Source organism: Xiphias gladius, chromosome 15 (assembly GCF_016859285.1).
Source record: "Xiphias gladius isolate SHS-SW01 ecotype Sanya breed wild chromosome 15, ASM1685928v1, whole genome shotgun sequence".
In the NCBI taxonomy this organism is placed as follows: domain Eukaryota; kingdom Metazoa; phylum Chordata; class Actinopteri; order Istiophoriformes; family Xiphiidae; genus Xiphias; species Xiphias gladius.
The window spans coordinates 25,344,948-25,369,005 of record NC_053414.1 but is presented as its reverse complement, the minus strand read 5'-3'; the positions used below and the strand labels follow the sequence as shown (position 1 = coordinate 25,369,005).

Genomic DNA, 24,058 nt, shown 5'->3' with positions numbered 1-24,058 from the left:
TGAAATACCAGGTTGCAGAGAATGGGTGAGCTACTTGTGAGAAAAAGTGAAAAGTATTTTTTATTTAAAACAATTAAAAAAAACAGCAGTAACCTACTGCGTGCTTTTATATACTTTTAAAATGTACTTAATTTGTCTGAGAGTCACTTTTCTTTGCTAATCTCTGCTTAATGCGCGCTGCCTGTCAACACGCTTCCGGTGAGTCTCACGGGAATCTGAAGGAAACCTGCGTGTCCCACTTCAACGTAAAGTAAATCCGAGAGGGTGTGAACTCAGCATTTCGGGCAGCCCGTTGAGAATGATTGTGAACATTAGGTGGCGCTGTAACCAAGCTCTATTTTTGGTGGGGCAAAAACCCTCGGTGGGAGAGAGAGAGAGAGAGAGAGATGGGAGGAGTGGGGGGTGGGGGGTGCCTTGTTCTTCCTCTCTCAGTGTTTCTGTCGAGCACAGCAGCACTCTCGCTCCTCTCTCTCTCCACGGGCGGCAGGTGTGTGTGTGTACCGACTGTTCCGACCGGAGCCTCTCTCACTGTGACTACATCTGGGACTGACTTTGGATACTAAATCCGAGGCGGTAACTCACACTGCACGTCGGCTGCAGAGGCTCCATCCCGACTGTGAGGATGTTGCAGTGAGAGAGAGCAGAGCCGAGCATCTCCCTCCGCTGGTTCGCACTCAGCCGGCATCGTCAGCTGTTGCTCTGCGAGAGAGTGGAAGTGTCGGCAGCAGCACAAAAGGCCAAACTATGCGACTGATCTCCGAACGGTAACCGTTTTCCACCCTAAGTCGACCGGGGAGCGGATGCGAGCAGAGGTTTTCAACCAGCCTCTGAGTATTTTCTGCCCGTTTGTCGGTCCCGGGGAGGCTGTGCCAATGGAGAAAGCGACTCCGCCGCCCCAGCCCCAGCTCCAGCTGTCGATAGCGAAGACTGAAAGTCCAGCGGAGGACATCTCCGGTATTACCGACGAGGAGCTGCTCAAGTGGTCCAAGGAGGATCTGGTGCGGCGGCTGCGGCGGTCTGAGGCCGACAAGATGAGCGTGATTCTGGACCACGGGAATCTCATCCGGGAGGTCAATCGCAGCCTCCAGCTGCACTTGAACGAGATCAGGGGGCTGAAGGTGAGGGGGCGCGCACTGGAGAAGGATGAGATCATAGGTTTGGAGCGCACCTGAGAACGCGCATAGCAGGAGGGATGTTCAGCTAGAGAGCGCCTCGGCAAACATGGTGTGAGAGGAGATGGTATCATTGAAGTTCATTGTGCCATCGCGTAGGCCTGCGTGAGGATCTGGTGTGGATGAACGCAGGCTTTTATGTCTTCGTAACCAAAGGCAGAGTTATAGTTTTCAATCAACTTTTGCAGGGGGAGGTGGGGAATTCCGGCTTTCAAAAATCAAGAGGACTTTTATTAACAGGGGGAGGGACGACAATGACAAAATGTATCTCTGCAGAGAAGCTTTTACAACGCAGGGCGTGTAAAAAGTACAGCAGGCCAGTGAGGTAGAAATTCAAAATCCTTCTAATACAGAAAAGGAGGGCATCTCTCTATAAATCCACTGCTCTGTTCATATGCCAGTGCACAAATCTGGCGTCCAGATTTCTCTCTGTCTACACACACCTTACATTCCTAAAAAAAAATCTGCACATAAAGCTGCAGTGTGGGCAGGACAATTTGCCTTTAGAGCAACGTGGCATTTTGCTTTGAAAGTATTTTACAGGCATTCTCCTTTACAGTAACCTTTACCCACGGCATTCATTTTCTGCGGTACTAATAAGGGGAATATGGCACAATGTCCACATTGTTTACAGTTAAAGCCCAGACACAGCCTGAGGGTGGCCTCAAATGGATGAAGCACATGGGGGTCATTTGCCTTTCCTGGAGACCTCTTCACCTCTCCGCCCATCCAAGCTGCCTAATTGCACAGGCAAGATCTGGAGGGTAAAAAAGGGGAGAGAGAGCGCGGGAGAGGGAGGATAGGGGAGGGTTAAATCATTACCGAATGATAGGGAAGGAAAGAGGGAGCTGAAGAAGGGGTGTTTAAGTAAATGCTGCTTGGTATAAAATGTGCAAGGCGTATGATTTCTCTGCCCTAAGCCAGTCTTATTGCTGTGTGTGGTCTCTCCGTCTCCTACAGAGCATTCTAATCCACATTATGTACTTCACACTGAATGGTATAGAGTGAGTCAGTGCTTTTATGGGAAAGACAGAGAGGATTAGGATTTCATTTCATTATGATTGCATACAGCGTTCGACTGATATCTAAAAGAGCAGTGAAGTGGATTGAAATTGGACAATGGTTGCAGCGATTTACTTTGGAATACAATTAATAGAAGAAAAACTGTTTTCTTTTGTACCAATTGAAAAGCACATTTATGTTCCTCCTGTGCTGATTAGCATTGTCTGAATTTATAATTAACCTAGCGCTTAGGCCTGATGCCCAGTTTAACTCATCTCTCTTTCCCTCTTGTTTTTGCCTTCTCTTCCTCTCAGGACATTAACCAGAAGCTGCAGGAAGACAACCGTGAGCTGCGGGACTTGTGCTGCTTCCTAGACGATGACCGCCAGAAAGGGAAGCGTGTTTCCAGGGAGTGGCAGCGCCTGGGGCGATACAGTGCCAGCATCATGCGCAAAGAGGTGACTCTTTACCTCCAGAAACTCAAAGAGCTGGAGCTTCGACAGGAGGAGGTGATCCGCGAGAACCTGGAGCTGAAGGAGCTCTGCCTGCTGCTGGATGAGGAAAAGGGGGTGGTAGGTGGAGGAGGTGGCGGCGGAGGAAGTGGCAGCGGAGGAAGTGTAGGGATTGGAGGGTGCCGCAACTCCATAGACAGCCAGAATAGTTTGCTGCTGGTGCCTGGGCAGGGGCTCCTGATGAGAGACGTTGGGGATGGGAGCAGCACCTCCAGCGCTGGGAGCGCCGACAGCTCCGATCACCCTCATCATAAGCAGCCTCACCTGGCTGTGGGAGTGTGTGGAGTTGGCAGTGCTGGGGAAAAAGGGAGCCCTGAGCTTGTACATAAACCCAGGTGTAGCAACATCAGTGGAATAGGAGGAGGAAGTGGAGGTGACAGGGAGGTGTCCAGTCCCGAGCACCCAGCTGGGCGCCACCGGAGTACAAGCCTGGAGTACCCATACACCCTGCCCCAGCTCTGCCGACCCCGGTGCGGCTCCATATCCGTGCCTGACCACAGTCGAGCCATACGAGGCCTCAGCCCAGAAAAATATGGGAGGAACGTGGGCCGACGCAGTCCAGAGCAGCACCCCAAGCACCACAGCTCTGATCTCCTCCTGGGCCAGAGGCAGCACTTCCTGGGCCAGGGAGGTAGCGGGGAGCTCTTTCAGAGGCACCACAGAAGCAGCATTAGCAGCACAGGCTGTGGGAGTCCCGAGCCCCGTCAGGCCCATTTAGGGACCAGCGAGCTCCACGAAAAGAGCTGCGTTGTCCCAGGGGGCAGCCCCGAAACTCATAGGCACCAGTACAGTATGAGCCCTGACCATGTGAAGTTTGGCAGCCCTGTGAGAGACGGGCAGAGGAGGTCAGCTGCAGATGAGCTGTCGCCACATCATCGGAGCATCTACAATGGCATGAATGGTAAGTGTAGGTGTGTGTGTGTCTGTGTGTGTGTGTGTGTGTGTGTGTGTGCCTGGCAGTATTTCTGTCTGAGTGAATGTTATCATCCTGTGTTTTGATTTTCTGAATAAACACCGCCCCCCTCAAAAAAGCCCAAAAATGCTGAAATTATCCAACTCTCCCATGCACGTAACTCCTTAAATAGTGGAGGATGCTGTGCAACATCTTTTACACACAGAGATATACAAATTCCCATGGACTCAGGCCACACAGACACACTCAGACAAACGTGAGCACGAAAGGTTAACACAAAAGCCTCTCAAGGTTTTGCTAATTTATTGTTTTATCTCTGTAGAAGAGGGATACAGTAGGGTAGAGATGTGTTTTTTTTTCTCTGTAAAAACTCAAAAATCTTTTTTGCAAGATTTCTTTTTGGTGAGATTGATCTGATGTGTCTTTATTCGATTGAGAAAAAAAAAAATTCTCATTCTGACTGCTGCAAAATTTACAGCATTATTGATTTTTTTTGGCATCTTGAGAGGAATGTGGGTTGGCTCAGTGGATGAGAGACAAAATAAGGAGTTTGGAAATATTTATTTTACATGTTCTGTATCTAAGTTGAACAGATTTAACTCAAATGATCCAGATTTCAGCTTGTGGTGTAATGTTGCAACTGTCGGCACAAAAACTCACGCACGTATACTTGCACGTCTTATAGTAGATAATGATTTACCCCCAAATCTTTGCTGCAGTCCTGCCCATCTTAGTGAGATCAGTGGGAATTAAGAAAGTCAGAGGGAAATATCAAAGTACCAACTTGGCTGCTGTTTAAATACCCCACAGTAGCTGATAATGATTTCTGGGGGGAAAAGTGCTGAGTGGCACAGAGCTGGCAGAAGCTAAAGGAGAAATTCCTCAAGGTGAAATATCTGCCTGACTTTGCAATACGAGGCCGAAATTACAAGAGAAAAAGAAACAGTTTACACAGAGCCGAGGAAACCCAACATTTACAGGAAGGATTTCAGTTACCTTTCACGAAGGTAAGTCAGAATGTGTGCTGAATGTGTGCTATAGTCACTGAGTCATTCATGGCTCTTGATTATTTCAATTGATATATTTCATTGTAAATAGAAAAATACAAAGCAAAGACACAAAGGACTGTTTAGAGAGGATGCTATCTTTGCTAACATTAGGTGACCTTAAAGGGGCACTACACAGATTTTACACATGCAGATCAGTTTACTAATCATGAGGAGGACTACTCAGCCTGTGAAAACAGTTGTATAATGTCATCTGTGGCTCTGGAGCAGCTTTGTCAAGTCAGAGAAAATAATCCTGATGGATGTTCCAATGAAGAGACAATATCAAGTTGCATTATAGGGAATGTAGTGTTTTAGGTGGTAGACCCATTCTTATTATAAAATGTCTTTTGCGAGTTAAACACGATGAAATTAAAACACTAAATCGCTGGAGTAGCCCTTTAAGAACTACACGGTAGCCCCAAAAATGACAGTCTACTGTTAAACATGCTCTCTCTAGCCATTTTGCAATCTCTACAGATTGCACCGGATTATTACAAAGACACACACAAAGTTGATTTGCATCATCATTCTGTTTCTGTTTTAGCTCTCTCTGCACTCTGTAGCGCCATAAGAGATTTCAATCTTGATGTAACCTGAAACCCATATGGTGTCTGCAAAAGGCCACGCCACATTAATGCCTCGCAAATCCCTAATTGGAAAATGTTGTGAGTGCACAGGGCACTCACTGGCCCTCGAGCCTGGTGGTTTTCCAACTGTGGCATAACTGTTGTGAACTTAGCTCAGAGGGAAATGTTATGCACCAAGTAGCCTTTAAGCAGATCCATAAAGACTTCAGTCATCGTGTGTGTGTGTGAGAGCATTTTGAGTGTGTGTGTGTGTGTGTCTGTTGCTATGGAGTCAGATTGGTATATCACGGCTTCTCGTCTGTCAGAATTGCTGTTTATCTCTATCATGAAGGTGTCCCCCAAGGGCCACCATGCCCCTACTGACCTGTGTCACAACAACACAATTTAAAATATGCTAAGACGTCTAACTACTAACTAACTACAGTACAGGCAATATAGAAAATAAAAGATAAGAAGGATGAATAGACATACACAAAGGCTTTTGTGAGATAAGAGAAGTAAAGAGAACAGCTTTGTGGCCGTATCCACGTGTGTCATCCCCTGACCCATCCTTACTGCCATGTCCTTTTTTGGACGAAGAGGGAATTTAATTCCTGTGACGATGTAGTACACTCCACTCGCTTGGATTATCCTCTAAGCCCTTTGCACAGTATTATTTCATTTTTATGTATCTGTGCATGTGCTTCGCTTGTGTGTGTGATTTGGGCGGATGCACTGAAGTGTCCCATCCAAGGTCACTGTAGCAGTATAGGGCTTGTACTCAGACAAATGAGAGTCTCATGTTCATGTGACACTCAAAAGTACTGACGTCTAGGCCTTTTAATTTGCTGTCAAAATCCGAAATGAAAGCAAAACATCACTCTGACCTCCGCAGCCTTTTATTACATTCGGCTGTTGCATCTTTTGGCGAGCTTATCACACATATTCACACGGAATGACTAAAAGCACTCTTAGTTTTACAGTGTAGAACATGACAGAGATACTCAGCTTTTCTAATAGAAGAAACAAGCCTGAATAAACTCACCCTCTTATCTCAACAATACATGATCCAGAAAATCACTAACTGGTTTAACTAAAAAGGCATTTGGAAAATCCAAGGAATGCTAAGTGCAAAAAATAAAGATGAAATAACTGCATGTCATTTTGGAGTTTTACAAGTTTCTGAATAACAATAAATGCTGTCTTGCCCATATAAAATAGTGGGCCTGTAGAGCCTGTTAAGACTTTGTGTGTCATATTGAGCTGTAGAAACAATGGCACCTTCAGCTCAGCGATGACCCAGATCAAAAATATCTGTCTTTCCAAGGGATAGATTCCCTCTTAGTGTCAGATAATCAGCCAAGAACACTGTAGTTGTCTGACCCAGCCTGGAGGGGTGACTATTCGCTAAGCCTATAGCATGTCTGCACTGCAGAGGGTCTTTTTCAGAAAGAGGAGAGACTTAATCATGTTTTCTGCTTTAGCAATCGCAAGTTCTGCATATTAGCTTAAGCTCCTCAGATGATCGGGAAGAGAAAGAAAGGAAAAAAAGGACACTACAGTGTGTGGGAGAACCTCTGCCCTTGTGATGCCAATGAATGTCACACACACACACACACACACACACACACACACACACACACACACACACACACACACACACACACACACACACACACACACACACACACACAGAGCCGTGTTTCCATCACTTCAGAGGACACTGGATTGATTTACGTTCATTTCCTGGAGACTTACCCTGACCCTAACCCTTACCATAACCACTATTTGCCTAAAACTAGCCCTTACACTAATCTTAATCTAAGTCTAACTTTGAGCCAAGTCTTCACCGTAAAATTGAATGGTTTACATTAGGATTTGCTTTATGTCCCCAAAAGTTGAGGCCCCTCAATGTAAACAGATATACTGTATGTCCCCGCAACATGAGTAATACACACGCACTTTGCATGCATGGCAGATATGCAGTTTATAGTGATAACAGTAGCAGGTTTACAAGTTGAAATTCTTAGTTATTTTTGAAACTATGTTTTCTTTATTTCACGTAGGGAAGCATGCTTCTCTGTTCTAGCCAGCGAAGATTGATTTTGCCGCCTGAAATGACAACTGGTCCTGACAGATTTTATCAGCGCAAGCTAGCCAGCTCCATAGTGCTAACTCTGTGAGTTGGTTGAGAATTCTGTTTTTAAATGAAAACCATGTAATAAGGTCTTAAATATGCAACTCAAAGATATCGTCATATACGATGATGCTGAAAGACGGAGACTAAAGCTACATCTCCGAGGCAAAAAGTCAGCATCCTTACCAGTCGACTAATGATCCATGCAGACGACATCGAAAGAAAGGTACAGCATTGTTGTTGTATTGCAAGGTAGTGGTAGTTAATTTTACCCGAATATTATAAGGATAAATGTAAGATCTGACAACTATTTCATTCTTACATAATCCCTGTTTGGAAGCATAGCTCACTATAGACATACTTGGATAGGAACCAGATTAGATGCATGCTGTGTTTATATTTTCATTTTTACATGACAGGAGGACAATTAGAACTAACCAGTGCTAATGACCAGCGTAGCACTGTCACGGGTAATGAGTTAGGCTGGGGCTGCTTTGTAAACTTCTCCAAATCAAACAAAGAGCAAGACAAAGCTGTTAGCCTTCGATTTTAGAAAGGGGATAAAAAACACTCCCAAAACTCTTTCAATACCGGGTATTGTTCTAACTACAGATACTCACCCCTGCAGCATGTGGAGAAATCAAAGGCTGACAGGCCTGCTGTGCCTGGCAACAGCTGCTAAGCTATGATTGGACAATCGCTGTTTGTGGGAGGGGTTTAGAGAGTATTTGATTAAACGTATGTTTTTTTCTTTCACAGAAACTGAATCTTTGAAAGAAGTGGTTGGTGAACTTTTGCATATTCATCTCTAACTCCTGTTCTTGTTTGTTTGTTTTTTCGACTCAGTGAGAACTGACAAATGCTGGCAGCATTGTTCAGCTGTTTTCCGCCATTCTTGAGCATACCACTTCTGATTGAATTAGCAAAGACCATCGCACTGTCTCACTGGTTCTGTTAATCTTTTATAACTGCAGCATCAGTTCAAACTATCCAGCTCCTCTGGCTGTTGTTTAGAAGTGCCGCTGTCTGTCAGTGCAACAGGAAATCATCACTGAAGCTCTGGCCTCAGATAATGTTCCTCCTCTCTGCTGTCACTGAGAAGGCCAGGCTAACTCCTTCTCTCTCTCTCTCCCTCCTCTCTCTGTCTTCGTCTCTCCTTCCATCCTAATTGGCTGCCAGTGTGAACAACCAGCTGTCTGACAGAGAGAAAACTCTGATTACAAAGCCCTCTTTCTGAAGAAGGCCAGAGGATGTGCTGTTTGCCAGGCTGAGCTGAGGAAAGAGGGTTGAGGAAGTATTTGAGTGGATTTCTAGCTTTTTTCTTCCCCTCCTTCTTTCTATCTCTTTCCGTCTTCCTCTCTGTAACACATCATTTCCTCATCCTCTGACTCCACTCTATCCTCTTCTTCCTCACTCGTCTGCCAAGGCAATGGACGGAACGTATCCCCTTGACAAACTGTGGAGTCTCACAGCCTAAGGGGCATGAAGAAACTCAAATGTTTGTCACAGCTGCTTGGCATGAAAGGATTTGAGGGAGCATTAGGCTGCTGTACTCCAGTGGATTAGTATTATTACCAGGCAGCCTCATCTGTATTACCACTATCCCAGCTTTACCTGTCATTACTTCTTGAATTTACTAAAATATAAATAATCCTGAGTTTCTATCGGCATTTTTTTGTAATCAAATTATTATTTTTTTTTTTTAACTGAGTAGGTATTCCCTGCTTGATGTATTTTATCAACTAAAACAGTAGAGGAATGAGAGCAGGTTAAAAACTCCAGAGACAGTTAGAGCTGAGGCCTTTAGAGATGTGCGATTCTTAAGATGGATGCCTTTATCACAGCTCCACAAAGGGAAAAATGTTACTTTTAAATGCTATCATGGCATTTGAATTTGTAATCACATCTGAGGCCAATTTTCACAAACACCCTCACCTATAGCCCATCAGAGCAGCCATTAACTAAGGAGTGCATGATTAGGCATTTTGTTTATCCACCTCTGGTGCATATTGTCATTTTTAATCCATCTGCCGTCACCTCGGTGCTCCTACTGGATGGAGCAAAGAGCCATTTATTATCTCTTTGCTGTGTACTACATGAACAATACAGACTTATTTTTGGTCTTATACTAGAAATTTCAGCCAAATACTCACGACAAGAGTAATTTCAGTGGGAAATGGAGTGTGAAATGTGTCTGACAAGAGAACAAAAATTGTATTTGACAAGATAAATTATAAATTAGGGAAAGAAAAGGGATCATGTACTGCAGATATAGCCAAGATGAACATTTACAATATTATGAGCCTGCACGGTATCTGGACGCTCAAATATTCAAATGTTATCGTGTTCAGTCAGAATATGAACATGTTGAGCAGTTAACTGTTTAAGGATGCTCCCAAACACAAGCCCACCCAGCCCCCCATCCCCACCCACCACCCCACCTCATACAGCTCCTAAGTTGCTGTATGAGTTATGAAGGAGGCTGCTTGCCGTGTACTAGCGTCACTCCAGCCCAGACCCCAGGGGTGTGTGACAAATGTTCCACAGTAGCCCCAGTCATCCAGTAGACACGCAAACCCACTGGAATGGAGAACAGTCTTTGTCCTCTTACGTTGTGCCAATGGGGAACGGCCCACTGAGCTGAGAGGAAATTAGCTTGCTAGGCCAGGTAATTAACTGGAAGTTGAGTGGCTGCCATGTACGAGGGCAGGACTGGGCCTGAGGGAACCTCTGTCAGTACCCAGAGTCACCAGCAGTAACCACATTTAGCTACTGTCTTACATGTTACATTTACTTCAGCTGTTGCTGAGTGTCATGCTGAGACCTGGCAGTCTGAGGGTATCAGGTGGGAGTGAAGGAGGAGAGTGGAGCTGGACAGATGCAGCTGAGTGCCTGTGCTGTATGCTGGCTTTCACTGAGCTGGATGTTTGGCAGCTTTTAGGTGTTTCAGTCTGAGTGAGTTTGCTCTAGAACATTAAGAGAATAATAGCAGAAATGACTCGAGACCGTCTTGCAATGGGATCACACGAGCCGCGACAACCATCAACATGTTGACGTTCCGAGCCATGAGTATTCAGAAGTTATGACTACATTATCGCATCAGTACTCGTACTTATGGGTCGGACCACGCCCATCTTCGAAGTCTGCCATCGTGTTGATCTCAACTACACACCTGTAAAGTTTCGTGATTACATCTGGGTGTCAACCAATCGCAAGACGGTCTCTTGTCATCCATGCCATGGATAACAGCATGTGAGAAATGTGAATCCCAACTTAATATCTTGTAATTCTGCGCTTGTCCACTAATGCACGTTATGAAATAAGCAGCAGAGTTCTAATAGATAATGAAACTGATTGAATGTTGGGGTGTTTGAATAATGCCATGGTGAATATTTACGTAACAGTCTCTTTTTTCTGAAGGACAAAAAGCCATCACTTTAACAGATAGATGACAGTTGGATTTGTAGACATAAAATGCATTTTATGCTTTCAAATTCAACTTTTAATTTGTAAGAGGATGTGTTACTTCTTCTTCAATAGTTACATAGTCTCACTTCAGTGCTCGGCTAGCTTTTCTGTGGTGACAATCTGTTGTGCATTTGCATCACTGGTCAAGCAGCAGTGATGAGTCGTTTTGCTGTGATGGTTTTCAGAGCCTCGCCATCGGTTAAAAGAGGGATAGAAAGTGAGATAACATAACGGGAACATAACATGTCAAAAGCGATGCAGCTAACAACATTATTATCTCTCCCTTTCACAACACCCAGGATGTAGTTATCCATTTCCTGGGGCATACATTTATCTCCTGCCCATCTTGTGCATTATGTGCATTTGATGTAATGTTTTCCCAAATGAGGTGCATGTGTGCAGCTCCCATTACTGTGGATCAATGAATGAAAGTAAAATGATTGGCACCACTGTCATTATATTTATATCATTATCTCTTTCTAGTTCTCTATCAGCAATTTCTTTTGGTCTGTTTAGATTTCCTCTCAGAGATATTGAAATCAATCCCCGCGCTTTCCCCACTGCTCCAGACTGACCGGCTCATTTCCGTAACTGTTACAGCAAAAGGTCCATTTAATTACCTCTTTCATCTGGCTTTGTGAGAGCTTTAGCTGGAGGTTAAACGTAATTAAGGAACGACAGTAGATGACCATTTTCTGTGCTGGTATGTTACTTTTTCAATAGTTTCTCTAAATGTGGGGTGATGAATTCCAGATAAAAACAGATTTATACTGATATATCTTAATGGTTGCATTCAAGAGCCATAATTTTTTTTTTTAAATCCTATATAACAGGTTGCTAGAAATCTTTTTTTCACTTCTTTAATGTGAGAAGAGCTGTATGAGATGAGTGCAGTATTTTATGGGAGGAAATGTAAATTTAATAGGACAACAGCAGTTTATCTTGCAAATGTCTGCTTAAATAATTAATCTACCTTTGAGAGTCATAGCCGAAAGCATACCACAGCAGTGTGACTGACAGTTCAGGCCCTTGTAGATTGGGGAGGGATGATGTGGGGGCTTGAACACAGAAGAAAGCAACAAAAGAAGAATTAAGGGCTGATGTCGTGACAGCACTCACTTCAGTATTCTGTTTTTTTTCCCATTCTGTTTATCTCTTTTGTTCAACTGTGAATCTTACAGAACAAATATTTGAAATTTTAGTGAGTATGAGTATGCTCTCCCTTTTGATGTAGATGTGTATCTGAGTCCCTTAGATCACAAAGGCCAAATAACTGCACACACACACACACACACACACACACACACACACACACACACACACACACACACACACACACACACACACACACACACACACACACACAAAAACACATACACACACACACACACAAACACACACACAGCCCTTGTAGGCTTGATCAGTCTACAAGGCACCAATTATCCACCTCTGCTCCAGTGAGTTTCATACCCTCATCTGTCCACAGTCTACCCCAGCCACATTCCAGATACCAGGGCTTCAAGTTATTTCCTGTTCCTACCTGCTGCCATCACTCACTTCATTAAAATGCTTACACAGTAGTCAGAAGACATTCACCATAAATTACAGCAGGATGACAGTTTTTGCCCTCTTAATCGTGTATATTTATTTTCTGCATAGCTTATTGTGACAACAAATGGGAGCTTAAATGATAAGAATGTCATTAAAGCAGTACTAGCCAGGATTTCTGAGAAAAAAAAATCCCATTTTATCAGCCTAAGATACAAAAAGAACAAATAGGAGCAATTAAAGTTAATCTTTTCAACCAATAACGTGAGAAAAGCTAATGTTTCTCCTAAAAAGCAATGAGTGGCCAATTTCTCACTGGAAAACTTTAGGGAAATATTCTATAAGGACACCAAATGGGCAAAAAGGGAAATATACCTACACTGTCATGCTGAGGAGTCCAGTTGCTTCTTAAAAGGAATACTTTTAGATGCTTATTCACATTCTGTCTAATCAGTTAGAGTGGTACTATTCTCATGTGTGTGCAGTAACCATCGGATGAGTTAGCCAGTGAGCTTAGCTTAACATAAAGATTCCCCGTAAAAAAGAGAAATTGTTGTTTTTACATTTCTGTTTGTGTATGGATTAAACAAACAAGATATAATGTGTGAATTAGTGAGATTTAGAGGTTCTGGTAGGCGTATTTGTTGACTTTGGACACAGCCAGGCTTGCTGTATCCCCTTGTTGTCATGATGATAAGTTAAAGTAATTGCTTCCATGCTCTGGCTCTCTCTCTCTCTCTCTCTCTCTCTATATATATATATATATATATATATATATATATATGTATATTAAAATTGAAGCTGTTTAGAGTAGTTACTTTTCACTGCCGTATGAAGCCACTATGCAACACCAAAACATTTTTTAGCATTGCTTTAACTACAGTCACATACTGTCCAATCTCACAATAGTGCAGTGACTTTAAGCATGGCACATTCTATTACATATTCTAATTATAATTATAAGGCCTGGAGAAAATATCAAAAAATGTGAGAGCAAGGAATCCTCAAACAGCCATTTTGTTTGTGATGACGCCTCAATTTCACTTTATTTTTTTCAAATAGAAAGGACTTTTACCCTTACCCTGTCTAATTTTATGGATTTGCCAAAGACATACAGGCCACCAGGGCCCATAACTCACAACCAATGCAGCCAATCATCATGTTGGTGGTACAATCTAGTGCAGCAGAAATGACCAAAGAGATGAAATTCTCCAGACCTGAAGTGGTATCGACTTGGCATCACATGACTGGGCCTTTCTGTGAGTCACTGTTAGCCACTGACCAAACACTGACTTGACTCCATAAATACCCTGCATATTGTTTCCACTTGGTGTGTGTCTTGTGGTCACGCATAAGCTCTGTATTATGCATTCAGAACTTACCCTCATTCTCCAGAGTTGCACATAACAGCACTGGCTGCAGCTGCCTGATGGGCGTTAAGACAAGTGGCTCTCCTGCCAGTCATCCTTGCTGACCGACTGACTGTCTGTCTAACTGATAGTCTGACTGACTGCTAGCTAAACGGAAGGTCACTGATCCGCCGTGCATCTCCACAGGCTTTCCTGACCAGCCAGCCTGAATAATTTATGTGGCAAATTTTTAGGAGATCTGAGGGGATGGCCGTGTGAAATTACTTTGCATTGATCCTGAAAGTTGAAAGAAGGAGAGAGAGGGGTTGGGTGGGGTTTACTGACAGACCGGGTAGGATTGAGAGATGAGCAGCCCTGAGGAAAGCAGGTTTACATCAATAACAACTCCATTACTGGTTATTACAAATTATACGGCGGTCATTCAGAATTTTTTTAAGAGGTGCTTTATTGTTATTGCTTGGAAACCCAGCCTCCTTGAATCATTTTACAAACTCGTTTTTCATCCAACAAAAGAGATCTGATTTTGTTAATGACGCCTTTTAAAAAACGGTCCGGAATCTCTTCTCTGAACTGTATGTTGAAGAGTTACATAGAGTTAATAAGTGGCGTTTGGCTGCAGAGGGAAAAGAGTTCCCCATCTGTAACAGTGATTTATTCAGTGTGGGAGCAGCTTCTCCCAAGCCAATCTCATAGATCTCTTTGTGAGGAAATTTAGAGCCTTTCACTCGAGCTCTGATGTACAGAGGTGGAATTTGAGGGAGCTTAGGCCCAGCATTATTCTGGAGTAATCACATTATCTATATACTCCTGCACTGACCCACAACGAAACCCCTTCCCTCTACACATCTCTCACATTCCGTTAAATCCAATTTTGGTTTTAACACCCTGCCCATAACTAAATCAGCAAACACCATCTAAGTGTGCTGTTTTCTCACTTTATAACTCTCCTTGAAGAGGTCACAGACGATGGAGTTCAGAAAGAGCAACTTTCATTAGACATTGATCCAGATCACTTTAAAGGGATTCTCTGGATTTTGGCATATGGCTAGTGCATGTTAACAGGACTGCTCCATCACAAGACAGCAGTTTGTAGTCTTGTGACCTGTGAGTGTGTGAGTGCCGACCTTGAGACAGCAAATCCATTTAAGCTAATTGTTCTTGCACTTGAGCAGCCGAGGTTTGAGTCCTAAGACCGAGAGCTGAGTTAGCATGATACGTTGGAGAAAAAACTGTATTGTTTCCACCAGCTGTTGGTTGAAAAGTTCCATGCTGTGTCTTTCTTGACTTGACTTGACGTGTTCTAACTGTGCAGTTCTGGCTGACTTCATGTTACACACATGAAGATGTAGTATACCGTACGGATGTATAGAAAAGTCAGTGTGTCAGACTGACACAAATGACAATACAGTGAGAAAAAAATATCAACCAATCCTTGAAACTGATCCGGACGTTCCAGACAAGGTAATGAGCTCAGGAACAGAGGGGCGCCACCCTCTATACCGCAGGGTGATGACAAGGTCCTGCCCACATGTGTTTATTATGAAAAATCATCTGGAACACATCTGGAACTAATCACATTGTGTAGAGGGCACTTGGGCTAATAATCATTTTGCACTAATATAGGCAGCATTAATTCGTGTTTCAGAACTCTGGCGTCAATCCTAAACCACATTCAAAAACTGCTGGGCTGTCACTGTTAGACCAGAGTAGGTTTGTATCGATCCATCGTAGCATGTTCAGACACATTCCTGCTTTCAAATGTAGCATCCACGTCTTGTAGACTTTCTCTTTCTTTGTTTGTGTCTGTGTCTCTCACCACTACAACTTGCAAAGCGAGGGTCACATCATAGACAGAGACAGCCGAAGGCTACCCAGAAAAAACATAACGCTAAACACAAGAGTACAGACGTGTATAACACAGCTTTCACTGGAAAAGTATTTAAAATCTGTACAGCAAATCTTAATCTGTTGCATTTCTTTATTCTTTCCCTGCTGTTTAGTTTTGACAAATTGTGATTTGAAAAAGGTAAAAATCCTTAAATGTAAAATTCTTATTATAACATTTTTCAGGCATACATAATTTCTAGTTAATCAGATTTGGAAAAACACATTGAAGGATCTCTTCAATAAAAATGTGTAGGTTGCCCAGAGGAAATACTTCCACCATCTGTGTTCAGACTGTCTGTCTGGTGAAAGATCAGGTAATGAAGAGGACACATCAAGAGCTGAAGTGAGAAATTGAACTTACAGGTTCTGTTCACGAAGTAGAATAAGAAACTAATTCATATTCTCATTGACCTTTCTCAGTAGTATGTCATGTGGTTCATATCATATATCTAGATAAAGACAATACTTTTATGAAAATAATTATTTATTTAATATTTCTCTTTCCCCAAACACCATATTCAATGATTCCCAGACATTTGCTAAAGGTTACAGCTCGGCAAGAGAGGCAAGATCACGAGAGATTCAAGAGGTTCACGGTTAGCTCACACATGTCCATAATAAAGGCAGGCCAGAGAGAAGAGAACACTATAAAAATTTTCAGGTTGCAGAGATTATAGCTAAAAAAATTGGAAAAATTATTTTTGCTTTGGTGAATTGAGCTTTTTTAATGGGAGCTTTAGTTTTCTGTATGTTCACAAAGTAATCATTGTTGGACTTTTTTAAAACCCTCAGTGTTTCAGTTTCTTACAGTAACTGTTGTAGTGGTGGATGCCGATTTTTCTGATTTGTAAACCTCAGGAATGTGGTCAGTTTTTTTCACAAAGACCGATGAAAGAAATGCTGAATGAAAGATTGTACTGAGATACAGAGGCTAGCATGACACCATGATTTTAGCTCTCCATGCCACTGTAGTAAAAACACTGTCGTAATCAGTTCCTACTGAAATGTGTCCATTGTAACATTTTTAGAATAAAAACTCATAAAACAACATTGTCAAGCCCGCAGTTATTGTAGATAACATTGTAGGCTAATGGCTTTGCACAGCCAATAGCTCAGTTCAATGGTCAGCCAGCAGTAAAGTAGCAGCTTAGCTCATTAGCAGTTGTGGTAGCTCGGCAACCCTCATCTGTCACGTGACCCTCGCTTTGCACGTCGTAGCTGCTGAGAGTCTCCCGTTTGTGAGTTAAGCTAGATTTATAGTTGTGCATTAGCTGTGGAGGCTATACAGACAAAGCTGCTATAGCTATGCTGGCGTGCAAATCCTCAAAAATATATCTACACGCGGCACAACGATGATACCATGTGGAGAGCGCAGGAAGTGTGAGTGGTCAGCTTGGGCTACTTGTGTTTAACCAGTAACCAGTGTTCTTCTTTGCAGTAACACACATCTAGAAAAGGCATTTCCTCTGAAAACCTCCTATTTGCCACAAACGTCACTCTCTATTATAGTGAATCAAAGTATCACGCGTGGTTGCAAATTAATCTGGACATGCCAGACAAGTCTTTGTGCTCAGGCACAGAAGGGCACCAACCATTTGTGTGTTATGACCATTCATCTGGAACACATCTGGAACTAATCACATTGTATAGTTGTATATAGTTGTATCGCTGGACTTCCTATAATTTATATAGGTGTATAATTTTGTTCCAATTTAACCAAAATAAATTGAGAGCTCACTTATGAGGATTATCTTATTCACAAAATGCATAAATTGTTTAACGCCGTTTTCTTTTCTAGCATCAATCCAAATCCACATTCAGAAACTGCGGGGATGTCACTGCTAGACCACTCTATGCTTGTATCGATCCATCAGCGAATGTTCAGACAAAGTCCTGCCTCCAAATGTATTAGCTACACATCCAGTAGACTCTTTGTGCGTTTGTGTTTGTGTGTTGGAACGAAGCGAGATGCATGTGATCGTGTATTTACTGCTCTCAAACAGGTCTATGAGCTCTGCTTTAACCGTGAAATCAATCCCATTCCACACACCGTGACCTCCAAATGAAAATACCCTCCAGCCCACTGCTGCATCCCCCCGACTCTTCAAAAGAGTTTTCATATCTCTCTGAGCCGTCTTGCTTCATCCCCCTCCCCCCACGGAGATAAACACAGTGAGGGAAGGGGCAGGGAACGCGGTGAAGGTGGCCCCTGGAATCTTTCGCAGAACTTGGCAGTCACATGAGCGTTATGAATCTTTAATGTGAGATGTTGGCGCGCCAAGGTGAGGAAGTGTGCTGAAAACATGATTATGGACTCCTGGAGAGGAAACCGTTGGTGGAGAGAGAAAGAGAGACAGAGAGCTACTGTATATCAAGCAGGGGAGAAAGAATAAAATAATTGTTTTGAAGGGTAAAGGAGGTAAAGAGGGATAACATTTTTTTTTTGGAGAGGACTGCTTAAGGCGAAGGCATTTCCCACTGCTTTACCGAACCAGGTCCTGACCAGAGCTGCTCACAGAGCCAGTAAAGTATGAGAGCAAATACTGTATGTCCCTTTCTTTAAATGATTTTTCCTGAGAGGCAGAAATAAAGCAGCAAAGGAATCTGTGGTCAAGGATGTCAAGATACAGTCCAGAGCCTGTCTTGTGTTTAAGGGCAGTAAAGCTGAGTGCAATAGTGTGATGTCTTACACTTGTCAGAGAGTGAGAGAGCATGACTGTACTTTTAGTGGACCGAGCTGTTCAAATCTGTCACTCAGTAAACAAAACAAATCCTTGTTTTTTTGTCTCACTGTCTGCCCCCCTTTCTCTCCTTCCATTGTTTCACTTGATCTTTTAGTCTAAGATTTGACGCACTTGATGTTGAAGTCGAGATAAATCCGCCTGCCTGTGGGTGTGCATGTGTGCGTGCACACTGTGATTCACATGTGGGCGCCCTGTGAAGGTTGTTGCCGCTCTGCTTGCTGTCACTTGCACCATTGCAGCAGAGATTGAAATAGACGATGGGGGGAAATGTGGAAAAGTTGTAAATGCTGCTCCATACAACACAACATAGGCCTGATGCTCCTTTTACTATTTACTACCATCTACATTGTTACTTTTATCTTGCAATGCTTTGAGGTTATAGAGGAAAAACATAAAAGATCGAATGGGATGTAACATAAAAATAGAAAGAAATACACCTATTTGCTTTCTTTCCAACAGTTAGAAGCATAGGGAAACAGCTAGCCTAACTCCCCTTAAAAAAAAAAAATGCCCCAACTACCACTTCTAAAGCTCATTAATCAACATGTTATATCTCTGTTGTTTAATCCCTTAATAAACAGTCGTGTAATAGAAGTACTTTGTGGTTTTTAGGGAGTTACGTGCTGTAACCATTTAGTGAACAACAGCCATTGCCCTTGAGATTTGCTTTAGCTCCATATTTAACATGCAGCCATGAGAGCGCTATCAATCTTCTCCTCTAACTCTCGGCAAAAAAGCAAAGAAGTGTGGTTCAGTTTTTGCATGAGTGGCGCAGTCATTTTCTATAACAAATATATTCCCAATTCCACCTTTTACATATATTTCTGCTCATAACGAACGCTTGTTTATTTATATCAGCATATTTTATTTATGAGTCATTTTTCCTTGTTTTAGCAGTCTAAACAGACAGACGTCAGCTCTAAAACATTTGGTTAATGAGACGCTCTTCTTTTGTCAAAATCACGCATTTAAATTTGTTTCTTCCTCTGTCTCTTTCCTCCTCTCTCTCTGTCACAGCTTTGATATCAGCCGGCTGCTGCACTAACAACTGTAGAAATGTCAAGCTATGGGACAGGTAAGAAGCCCTCGCCACCTTGTTCCTTTTTCATAAACCTCTTTTGTGTTAATTAGAGAGGAAGAACATCCAATGAAGGTCATTGTTTGTTCTTTCCACAAGGGTCCATAATCCTGCAATTAGCTCTCATTACTCTATCTTACCATACAGTGTGTTTCCTTTAACTGGGGTCTTGAAACCTATTTACATATAATTGTTGGGTTGGAGGGTACATGTGATTTATATCAAGTACTACCAGTATAGGAATGTTTTCACTCTGTTCTCTTGCTCATCAGTAGGTGATCAACAAAACGTATTCTGTAGTGATCCTGTGACATTGCAGTGCTCCGGGTCCAGATGAGTAATGTGTTTGCTTGCTTGCTCTGGCCCAGGTGTAATCACAGTGGGTTTACAGTGGGACCACAGAGTTAGAGGTGATCCTATCCTGTCCCCGTGTGCCATCCTACATCTTCACTCAGGCCTCAGTGGGAGGGCGAGATGGCTGTCTTAATATTTAATGACTGCAAGACAAGATGTACTTCCCCCTAGAGGATAGTCGTGCCCCCCCCGGCCACTGCTGTCGCAGAGCGCATGCACTCCTGTGTATAATGGCATAAGTCACACTCATTCTCATGATCGCTCTTCCAAATATGGTGACTTTTTCTAGCTGTGGATGAAAGCGGCGTCTTCTTCCTTTTCCTTCACATTAGTAATTTCACCCCATCACTCCTTCCACGCCTGCGCTTTTTCAGACAACGCCCCCTTACCTCGTACAGAAATATCAATGATTCAGGTGAGGAAAGGAAGAAAGTGTACTTTGTGTCAGTAGATGATTTGCAAGCTCAGAGAAAAGCGACGAGGATGCGGCAACAATGCAGACTGAAGTCAGGTCCCGTGGCCAACCCTTGGCTCTTCGCTGTGGTGGAGACAGACGCAGGCAGGAACAAAAGGATCCGTCACGAATAAGCAACACAAAAGCCTTCAGTGATGAACGACTTAGTCACTTAAACTCTCTGTCTCTTTCATATGCTTCTCTACAGAGATCTTTGCTGGTTCTGTCTATTTAACTATCTTTCTACCTAATGTATGACACGACAGGACAAGTTATAACTAATGGCTTTATTAGTGGTTAATAAATCATTTGCGAATACTTAATGGTAATACTCAATGGCCTTGAACATTTCCAGGGGTGCCAGATTGGGACAAACCCCTGTTTTTTCTCCAGCACTACAGAGCGTCTTGATCCATTTATGAACAACTTATTAGCATTTACATCTGCAGGCTTAATGGATTATTGCAAGAACCCTCGAAAAGATGACCTTCAAGATTAAATCCAGTATTTGTGTAGGTATGAGAGGCAGGTAACCTGTACTTATCTTACCTGTACTTACAGTGACAGTAAGTCAAATGTCTGCTCTAAAAAAGACAATTGGGGTGGAAATCATATCTGTGTTTTACTGCTAATGCTTGAGCATAAATCAACATGAATTTGAGTAATGCTTCCAGAGTAATACATTGCCATGCCGAATTTAAGTGGTGCGCTGTTACTTTCCAAGCAATTATCCAGCAAAAGTGCATACAAAAATGCCTGATTTCATCCTGTTGAAGCTGGACTTCCTATTAAATGAGAGATGTAATCCTGACTCTTCTCGTTAAACCACTAAACCTAAGGCTGGGCTTATACAAATAGGTTCATAATACACAGTAGGTTCATTTAATGCTGCTATTACATATCAAACTCCTCATGAAATACCTGTGTTAATCTAAGCACAAACAAAAAAATCCCTCAGATCCCCTGCTGAGTAACACTGTACTCTAATGCCTCTATTTAGAGTGATTGATAAGTGATAACGCGTTATAACATAGTTGTAGACAGACTAAAGTTTGAAGGAAACCGTTCCTGGTTTTTGCTATAACTGAGGAACAGAATTTGGGAATAATCTAATAAGGAACACTTTGGGAAGTGCAGTTTGTGACTGATGTGATTGATGGTTTATTAAAAAGTCAAACGTTGTTGACGTACATTTGTAAAGAATTTTATTACTATCTATAAATAATTAGTGAACAATTTATTGACATTTACTTACAATAATTTACAAACTATAAAATCTTTATAAAGTGTGCCTCATTTGAAAGTGGTACCACATTTTCTGATGCATGACTATATCCAGTGAATTTACATTTTCTTTTGTAAGTTTGTAGAAATTTGAAATTCAAAATTTGCAAAACATCCGTATACTCACCTACAGTTTAAGCCCATGCATACAGTGGCTCAGTTGCATTTGTGCCTTGGTCTTTCTTTTTTATCAAATCAGTCGAGGATCAATAATGTACCAAAAAAGTCATACTGTGCTAATAAGATCTCCAATTCTTGTTCTTGTTTTCCTTTACAGCTTTGATGCCTCGTCTTGACCCCAACTTGACCAGTTAGGCTCCTCAAAGAGAGGAGGGGTCACAGCGGCACAGCCCCTCTGCGTCTCTGGCCTTGATAGACACGAGACCCCCCGGGTGCCGCTGTCCATGGCTCCACGTGGTCTGCCATCCATGGCCTCATCCATGTCCACAGCCCTGAAACAGCCTGCCTCCATTTTTTCATTTCTATATATCGAGGGTTTAAGGGGAGGGGAGTTTCTTGAGAGAATGCTATTAGTATGGTTGTTACAACAGCTAAATGGATTAGAGTGGATATCTCTCCCTGCCAACTGTGACACGGCTACCTCCTGGAGAGCACCCAGAGAGAAGGGGAGGGACGCTGGGGATCAGTGAGAGGGAATGGCGAGGACTCCGCACTGTTGGTGCTGCTACCCCCTGTTTACAAATGTAGATTATTGGTGGAGAAGCACATAAATTAAACTTTCTATACCCTGCTGTTCTCAACTTTTAACAATTTTCCTACACTCTTTCTCCCTTCTGTTTCCCTCATCTAGCCCCACTGCTGTCCGTTTTTCTCCACTCTCTCCCTTATTCCCTTCATCTTCAGACATTCATCATCCAAACTGTATAATGAGACTGGTGTAATCTAATGTTCTGTCTCTCAGTCGCCAAATCCAGCCGATCACGATTGCCATTGTCTCCTCTCCCTTCCTTGTAAAATTCTAAACTTTTTCACCCATTTCAACTGAACTTCAAAACAAAACAAAAAAAACAAATTTGTCAAAGATGTTCTAGCAAAGAAAAAAAAACCCTTTTCCTGTGTCTTAAACCAAGATGGTCAACATTACTAGCTGCTGAATGATGTTCTAGTTCTATAAGATGCAATGTTCAGGTGTAATTTTTCTTTTTTGTATTATCTTCTTTGCTCCCTTAAGACGCCTATATTGAAGCTGGGGAGAAGATTATACATTTCTCCATGTTGTTTTTTACAAGGAAGTAAAGTCCAAGTAAAAAGTAGATTATTGGATTAGTTTTCTATATATCTATATATATATATATATATATAAATATAATATGATTATTATTTTTGACTTACTGGTATTAGAACTATTATATGAAGATGCATATGATATATATATCAAATAATAAACAGACTTCTTTATGTAAAAGTGCATCACTTGTTCAGGTTTTATTTCCGTGTGCTGAAATGACTTGGAGGGGAGTGTGTGCCGAACTTTGACCCTGCAGTCAAAGGTCAGATTGGACACGTTGTAAAGCTAATTTTAAGGTTAGGAAAAAAATCAACAAGTCATGCACAGCAGCAGTGACAAAAAAAAGGATGAGATTATAAATTGTTTTTCAGCCATTTGGAATTCTTGTGATTAAAAATAAACCATTTTTGTTAAGCGTGTAAGTGTGATTACATGAAATAGAAATATACTTGAACTAAAGCAATTAAGCTTTAGCAGAAACGCATGCTGGCCATCACATGATAAATGTGACACCCTCGCATGTTCCCCCGTCTCATCCTGTCAGATGGGAGACAATGGGCTTAAACTGGAAAGAATTTCCTGTTAAATCACTGGAACTTAAACAGATACGTCTTCCTTCCTCTGCACCCATCACCTTCCTTCACATCCTGACCAACACACTCAACCAAATTGTGCTCTGAGATTCAACATTAGGATTTTGCACACTCTTGGGTGTGTGCATTTATGATTAGGTTAAAGGATGCGGCTGATGATATTCTATATTTTTGTTATTGCTGAGAAAATCCCTTAAAAAAACAAAACCAACAATGCAATAGTCTGTCTCTCAATACTTTCCATCTTCTCAACCCTGTCTGGGGCCCAAAGCCCATTTTTTCCCACTGAAGATGTAAAACAGGTCACAAATATGTTGTTTTATTTTTTAAAAAGTCTAAATTGTTTCCTAAAACAGCTAGGCACTGAAGTTTTTGAAAACATGAAAGTGCAATGGTTGGGGACTATTTTCAGTTGCGGGATAATACACATTTGGTACTCTGGTGAGAATGATTGCAGGATAGTGTATTTAGAGATTGACTCAAATAAACTACAGTGCCCATTTTCGTTGTAATGAAGGGACATGTCATCCAGTGCAACGGTTTCACTCATTAATGCATTTTTAATTGTTTTTAGACAACAATGGAGCCCTGTGGCTCTTAGGAATGAGATATATCAGGCTTTGACTTGACAGACTATACTTCTTAGCTGGATCAATTCATTGCTAATTTCTGTGTTTT

At 42.2% G+C, this 24,058-nt stretch overlaps 1 protein-coding gene across 1 annotated transcript; it reads left to right on the top strand.

The window, feature by feature from the left end:
- Window positions 1–470: 470 nt before the first annotated feature.
- Window positions 471–22,814, top strand: ccdc85al (coiled-coil domain containing 85A, like). Its single transcript, XM_040145999.1, has 4 exons — window positions 471–1,118; window positions 2,489–3,587; window positions 19,386–19,443; window positions 21,816–22,814. The coding sequence occupies exons 1-4, from the start codon at window positions 801–803 to the stop codon at window positions 21,832–21,834; spliced, it is 1,494 nt and encodes a 497-aa protein (XP_040001933.1). The 5' UTR covers window positions 471–800; the 3' UTR covers window positions 21,835–22,814.
- The last annotated feature ends 1,244 nt before the right edge of the window (window positions 22,815–24,058 follow it).

Bases quoted from the DNA above. Each gene is read 5' to 3' on its own strand.
- ccdc85al (XM_040145999.1), top strand. From the start codon at position 801: ATGCGAGCAGAGGTTTTCAACCAGCCTCTGAGTATTTTCTGCCCGTTT. The intron at 1,119-2,488 runs GTGAGGGGGCGC...TCTTCCTCTCAG, and splicing joins ACGAGATCAGGGGGCTGAAG to GACATTAACCAGAAGCTGCA. The intron at 3,588-19,385 runs GTAAGTGTAGGT...TCTCTGTCACAG, and splicing joins CATCTACAATGGCATGAATG to CTTTGATATCAGCCGGCTGC.